The 7,371-nt window shown below is 54.6% G+C and overlaps 2 protein-coding genes across 2 annotated transcripts in view; one reads left to right on the top strand and one right to left on the bottom strand.

Annotated features, from left to right (window-relative positions):
* LOC111824043 (beta-1,4-galactosyltransferase 3-like) overlaps nucleotides 1-3,705 on the bottom strand; it is a 6,661-nt gene extending 2,956 nt beyond the window's left edge. The window contains exon 1 of the mRNA XM_023747307.1: nucleotides 3,654-3,705. Coding sequence (XP_023603075.1) covers nucleotides 3,654-3,705 — 52 coding nt within the window. The remainder of the gene's footprint in view (nucleotides 1-3,653) is intronic.
* Nucleotides 3,706-4,666: 961 nt separating this feature from the next.
* Nucleotides 4,667-6,559, top strand: CTU1 (cytosolic thiouridylase subunit 1). The gene is given in 3 exon segments (XM_023747306.1): nucleotides 4,667-4,955; nucleotides 4,958-5,050; nucleotides 6,330-6,559. Coding segments are annotated over 3 exon segments (612 nt in total).
* The last annotated feature ends 812 nt before the right edge of the window (nucleotides 6,560-7,371 follow it).

Genomic DNA, 7,371 nt, shown 5'->3' with positions numbered 1-7,371 from the left:
GGTTTTGGCAGAGTAATGCCCCAATCGTCAGCAGTTGTAAGCCCAGAAGGAATAACAGGAGCCCCCTCTGCTGTTCCACTCTGGGAAAGAAAACAGGTCATTCCTCCCATTTTGCAAACCCCTCACTTTTGCACCATGGGTCTCAGTCCCAGTCTCCTGCAGCCATCCTTCCCTGATGGCTTTGCACACTCCACAGAGGGGAGACCAGAGTGAGACACTTCCCAAGGCCACTCAAGGCCACATCATCTGTGCGGAAAACCTGTCTTGTGAACGTCTGCAGCCTCGTCTCGTCAGCCTGGTTCAACACTTTGGTCACAATGGATGCCAGCTGGACTGCTCCCTTGGTCGGGCAACTCAACCTCCCTAACACTTGATGTCCTTGTCTGTAAAATGAGGTTTATTGCTGGATCAGGCTCATCGTGCCAAGACAGGCAATGTGCTTATGTCAGGGTGCGACAGGAACTCAACGTTATTCCAGGAATGGTCCAGGTTCTCTCTTATCTCCAACATTTTAAAAATATGTTTTTATTGATTTCAGAGAGGAAGGGAGAGGGAGAGAGAGAAACATCAATGATGAGAGAGAATCATTGATTGGCTGCCTCCTGCACGCCCCCTACTGGGGATCCAGCCTGCAACCCAGCCATGTGTCCTTGACGGGAATCAAACCTGGGACCCTTCAATTCACAGTCCGACGCTCTATCCACTGAGCCAAACCTGCTAGAGCTATATCCAGCATTTTCCATAGAAGGGACCAGCCCTACTCCTGCTCATTCTGGGTGCCCTTCCCTTTCATGCCACAAGCACCAAGTTGCCACTAGGGGCTCCCACAGCCTCAGTATTCCCTTCAACCCACTCTGATCATTGTGGATTCTGACTGTCATGTCAACCTCCCCCATCAGACTAGGGGCTTGAGGAGAGCAGGTTCAGGACTGACTCATCTCTGGGTCCTCAGCATTTCTCAGCACAGGAGGCCCCAGGAAATGGATGATGATTGGATGGATGGAGGAATGAATGAATGAATGAATGCAGATAGATCTCTTCTCCACCTGACAGACTCCTACTCATCCTTCAAGAGCCAGCACAAATGCTCCTTGTCTAAGTCCTTTATTCTCATCTACACTCTGGGCTCTCCTGGTCCCTGGTATCTCTGCTGTCACAGCTCTGGTCACCAGAACTGGAATGATATGTATCTAGTTTCTCTCCCTCACCAGCCTGGGAGCCATGAGAGGGTAGACCTTGGGCATGACCCATCTGTGGGCCCCCATCACCACCCATAAAAAAAGTTGAGCACCCACTTATTTACCCATCTATAGTTACTAAGCATCCAGGCATTATGGTGTGAACCAAGGAAACAACCGGAAACAAAATCAACAAAAACCTCTGCCTCCATGAAACCTACTTTCTGGTGGAAAAGACAAGCAAGAAAATAGATAACTTCAGATAGTGATTTAAAACCTATAAATGAAAAAGGGGAGTGTGGCAGGATGATGTTACTATTTGCTGAGACTGTGTTCTGGAGCAGGGCTGAATATATCATGGATGTTAATTTTAAATTTTCTATTGGCCTCATTTATAAAGTAAAAATAAACGGGCACAATTCATTTTAATGTGACACTAACCCAATACATAAAAAATATTATTGTTTCAACATGCAATCAAGATAAAACTAGTGAGGGATTTTACATCCTTTTCTCACATAAAATCTTCTAACCTGGTACGTATTTTGCACTTACATTACAGCCCAATTCAGACTAGCTGCAGTCCAAATAGCCATCAGCCATGTGTGGCCAATGGGCAACACACTGAATAGCAACACCAGGCCCAGAAAAGGAAGCCTTCCCTGAATTATGAAAATTAAATGAGATGAAGATAATGAAAGCGTACTGTTCTTTCAATACACAGTAACTTTCCCGGTTAACTCATTGAGTGGGTACTATTATTGTCATCCCCACTTTACAGCAGAGGAATTTGAGATGGTGCGTGGGAAGTGCCAAGCGGTGTCTGGCACAGGCGGACTGCTCATTCAGTGCTGCTCCCCCACTTCCACCGTCCCTAACCCCCACCCCCCAAGTCCTCCTCAGCAGCACTTACAACCTCTGGGCTTTATCATCCCTATCTCCCCAACCAGTCCGGATGCAGCCGTGTCTCACAAGACGGGCCTGGCACGAAGGAAGCCTCCGGAAATGATGAACAAATGAATGAGTCTAATGACCAGGGTTTAACCCTTACAACAGGAGCCCCCCATCATCCGTCACTCTCAATCTCCCCGATCAAGGACCTCACTGGGTTAGACACAAGAGGAACTCAGACAATAACACACAGGAGAGGGGGCTTGGATCTGGGGAGGCCCTCCGTTGTCTTGTTTTTGTTTTGGGGGCTTGTGCCCCCGGGAACCCTCCGTTTCACGGGTCTCACCTGTCCTCCATCCCGAGCTCTGCCTTCAACGCCACCAGGCAGAAGGCGGGCGCATTGGTGCCGGACCACACCTGCGCATCACCGCTAACGGGATCCACGCCCCGAGCCCGCAGCTCGTGGAGAGAACCGTAAACCCGACCCTATCTGCTCCCCGCACGCACCCAACTGCCACCCCGCGGGGGGGCGCACCCAGTGTCCCCTCGGAACCTGTCCAGCGCCAGCGCTACCTTTCCCTTTCTCAACCCACCCATTTCTCCCCCACCCCGCAGCCTCCCCAACCGAAAACTCTATCATACTCCCAAGAAAGCACGAAATCTGAAAAATATCCTCTCCATCTTTGGAATAAACTGCACAGTACACAGGGCGCAACAGAACACAGAAACCAGGCGCCACTCCAGCTCCCCGCGCAGGCGCACGTGCATTCAGAGGGCGGTGGGCGGGACGCGTGACGTCAGCGCGCGAAGCTCATAGGGAGTTGTAGGCCTCGTTTGCGCGAGAAAAGCGGCGCTTTGGGCTAAACCGCCGCACGGGCACCTGGGAGTCGTAGGCGTGTAGAGCTGAAAGCCTTCTGGGAGTCGTAGTCTGTTTACCCACTTCCGCGTTTTCTGGGAGCCTGGACCTACCAGCACAGGTTCTGCTCAGGTGAGTGGCGGGCTGGACTCGTCCCTTGGTCTTGCTGCCACGTAGAAGCTGGTGTTCTCCATGTTTCTCTCCCACGCATTCCGGTAGCCATACCGGCAGAGTCGCTCTCCTCTCCGTGATCCCCCAATGCCTGTCTCCTGCGACCCGCTTTAGACTCAGCATCTGGGTCTGACTCCTCGTTCCCACCACCCAAGCTGGGTGCAGTGCAAGCGCATGCTCCTCTGTCCCCTTACCGCCTAGAGGGGTCAGGGATGGCCTAGGGGGCGATCATGGCGGCCGTTTGAGCCTAGAGGAGGCGCCAGACCCAGCCCAGGGTTCAGGAAAGACTTGCAGAGCAAAGGACCTCAACTCTCCTATGGTCAAATGAGATTCCAGATTCTCTGCCTTAAACCTAACCCTCTCACAGTTTTTCCCCATTCTTCCCCATCCCTCACATCTTACCTACTAAATGGTCCTTCCAATTGTTCAAGCCAAAACCCTTGGACTTGTCCCGAGTCCTGTGTGTCTCTCATCCACTCCTCTCCCCCAACCATGCCTTGTGAGTCCCATCTGCTCTATTTCCAGAAGAGATCCAGAAGCTGACCACTTCTCTCTACTTGCACTGTCTCCCCTCTTCTCTGAGCCACCATTGTTGCCCACCTGGATCATTGCAAGAGGCTCCTCTCTGATCCAGGCTGGCCACTCTCCACCCTGTCTTCACACACAGCAGCCTGAGGGGTCTTGTTAAAATATAAATCACTCCAGCCGGCCTGCAGGAGGTCACGGTTAGATTCCCCATCAGGACCTGTGCCCATGTGTGGGCTCCATCCCCAGCAGGGGGCGTGCAGGAGGCAGCCAATCAACTATTCTCTCTCACCATTGATGTTTCTAACTCTCCCCCTCCCTCTCTGAAATCTATTTTAAAATGTTATATATAAATATAATCACTCTACAGCTTAAAACCATCCAATGATCCCCATCTCATTCAGAGAAAATCCAAGCTTCTCATTGTGACAATCTCCAAGGCCCTGACCCTCTCCTGTTCAGCCACAACACGCCCTCCAACCAACTGCACACAGACAGGCCGGACCCTTCAGGTCCTTTGCATTTGTTAACTCTGGAACATTCTTCCATCCTGACCAAATGCCTGACTCCTTTTTGTCCTTCTGGCTTCCTCTCACAAGACAATTCCTTCATGTCACTACTCATTATTTTTAAACTATGGAGGTTATTTCTGCTTATCCGTGTGTTGGTTCCTCCACTAGAACTGATTTCCTGCAATCTTTCCTGTTTGTTCTCTGCGGTGACCCCAGGGCCCAGGATCCACTGGGTTGGTATTTGTTGAATGAATGGGTGGATGAATGGATGAATGAATGAATGGATGGATGGATGGATGGATGGATGGATGAATGGATGGATGGATGAATGAGTGAAAGCTTCATCTGAGATTTGAAGGTGCTTGGCCTGCACAGCGCTGAGGGAAGTGTACCAGGCACTGGGTTTACTCTGGGCGCTACCCAGGCAGCCTCCCTGGAGGCAACAACCCCGCAATCCGGATCCACCTGTCACCTGCCTCCCTTCTCTTCTAGTCCAGGAGAAGTGGACCCTTCACACCCGCCCGGACCCCTCAATGCCGGCCCCGCAGTGCGCCTGCTGCCACAAGGCCCGCGCCGCCCTCCGCCGCCCGCGCTCCGGCCAAGCGCTGTGCGGCATCTGCTTCTGTGCCGCCTTCGAGGCCGAGGTGCTGCACACGGTGGTCGCGGGCCGCCTGCTGCCGCCCGGCGCCGTGGTGGCCGTGGGGGCCTCGGGCGGCAAGGACTCCACGGTGCTGGCGCACGTGCTGCGCGAGCTGGCGCCGCGCCTGGGCATCTCGCTGCAGCTGGTGGCCGTGGACGAGGGCATCGGCGGCTACCGGGACGCGGCCGCTCCTGCTGCACCTTCTGCGGGGTGCTGAGATGGCGGCGGGCGCTGGAGGAAGGGGCGCGCCTCGTGGGAGCCACGCACGTCGTGACGGGTGAGCGCATGCGCGTAGCAGCAGGCTTTGTGGAAGGAAGGAGCGCATGCGCGGGCGAGGGCGGCACTGACAGGGGCTGAGGCGCATGCCCGGGAAGTGAAAAGGAGGCCCTGGAGGATCTCAGTAAAAGGGCTGTGCGTGCCCCCAGAAGGCTCAGGGGCCTGGTATGTGCGCCTCGCTGCAAGGGGGCAGGGCAGGCGTGGCGAGCTTTTGAGCCACTGCCATCATCTTCCTGCACACACAGTGGCAGATAGAGGGCTGAAGGGGTCCCCTTAAGGCCTAGGGCCGTGGTTCTCTGCATTTTAAAAATGACATTCTAGCCCTGGCTGGTTTGGCTCAGTGGATAGAGTGCTGGCCTGCGGACTGAAGGGTCCCGGGTTCAATTCAGGTCAAGGGCATATGCCTGGGTTACGGGCTGGATCCCCAGCAGGGGGCGTGCAGGAGGCAGCCGATCAATGATTCTCTCTCATCATTGATGTTTCTATCTCTCTCTCCCTCTCTGAAATCAATAAAAATATATTTTAAAATAACAATAATAATAATGACATTCTATAGGTTTCCCCTCACAAAGGAGTATGCAGAGGTGTCTCCCGTCTGTAGTCTGAAACGTACCTGTGTCTTTTAACTTCTTTTCTCTCTCGGTTTGCCTCTCTCATTCTCTCTTACCCCCTCCCAGTCATCCCTTCAACAAGTAATTATTGACCATTTACTGTGCGCCAGATGCAAGCCATGTAGCCTCTAGCTGAGCGCCTAGCCTCGGTTCCCTCTTTTGTAAATTGGGGATATTAATAACGCCTGGGCCCTGGAGATGCTGAGAGTTAGGTGAGTTATGTGTGAAGCACTTAGACCAGAGGCCGAGAAGCAGTGACCCTGATACAAAGGTTTGCGGTTATGGTGCACAAGTCAGCCTGCTCCTGCCCGGCTCTCACATAACGTAATTACAACCTGAGAGGCGCTGCTAAGGAAAAGTACGCTTTGCGAGTTTGCAACAGGAGGACCTAGAGGAGGGAGAAAGGCGGGGGTTAAGGGAGCGTTTGGGAGTGAGCAGAGGCCTGAAGGCTGCGTGGGTAACCAGGTGAAGGGCGAATAGAGGTTGGGAGAGGTGTCCTGAGCAAAGGAAACAGCCCATCCAAACGCCCTGCGGAGAGGATGTGGGCCGATGGAGACGCCCTAAGAAGACCCGGGTTTCACTGTATAGAAAAGCCCAAGATGACAAAATGCAGAGTCAGTAGGCGTTTAGCTTAAAGTTTCGGCCGTCTGCGGTGCTGGACCTGATGCACTCGGCCCCCGCCCGCCGGCGCCTGCTCCCGCTGCGGGGCGCTGGCCAGCCGCGCGCTCTGCCAGACCTGCGCCCTCCTGGACGGCCTGGACCGAGGCCGACCCCGCCTGGCCATATGCCAGGGCCGTCGGGGGCGGGACGAGGTGGGGCCGGCAGCGGGGACTTCGCAGGTGCGGGAGCAGGTCCAGCCCCCAGCCCGAGAAGCCGTTCCCGCTGTCCACACCTTCTAGGGTCCCCAGCTCTCCACTGGGACCCGACCAAGGAGCGCCTGTAAATGACACTGTGAATAAATCCGAGTGACCTTTGCCCAGGGCTTCTGGGAGGGGGACACGACCGGTTGCCTCTGATCCTGCAGGAGCTGGGGGCCTGGGCTCCAGGGTCTGAGGGAGGAGGGGGCTGAACAACTTTCCACTCCTGAGCGAGTGGGAATTGGGGGTGGGGGTGGGGTGGGGCTTTTCCTACCTCTGACAGGTTCTCAGACAGCCCCAGCCCTTCCTGAGCACCTACTGTGCGCAGGCGTTTTCTGTTTGTCTGTAGAGGTAAATAAAGCCGCCTGACTTGACAGGCACACGGCTCAGTAATCACCATGCTACTCTGAGCCCTGCGCACCCTGCAGGCCCCGCCCCCTCTCATTCATTTGCATAATCTCTTGGGCTGTGGCCTGAGGTCCCCAGGCTGGACAGCGAAAGGAACTGGGCTTCAAGACGGTGGAATTGCTCCCCACCCCCTCACACCTGAATCCCTCCTGGTGTCTGTGATGGGTGGGGAGCAGCTGGGTGGGCTCCCCAGACCTCAGCTTCGGGAGGCAAAGCTGAGTGAGCCTGGATCCGTGACTTAACGTCTGTGGGCTGCAGTTGCCTCCGCTGAAAATGGACTCAGAGGAATGCTGTGAAGATTGGATAAAGGGCTTCATGAATGGTACCGACATTCACATTAAGGTTTGGCCACCAGGGAGCTCTGGTGGTCAGGGTTGCTGGCCCGAGGGTCCACACAAATGTGAGGCCCAGAAGCTTCCTGCCTTAGGGGGCGTGGAGGTGGGGTA

Source organism: Myotis lucifugus, unplaced genomic scaffold (assembly GCF_000147115.1).
Source record: "Myotis lucifugus unplaced genomic scaffold, Myoluc2.0 scaffold_838, whole genome shotgun sequence".
Taxonomy (NCBI): domain Eukaryota; kingdom Metazoa; phylum Chordata; class Mammalia; order Chiroptera; family Vespertilionidae; genus Myotis; species Myotis lucifugus.
This window is presented reverse-complemented; position numbering and strand designations above follow the sequence as displayed.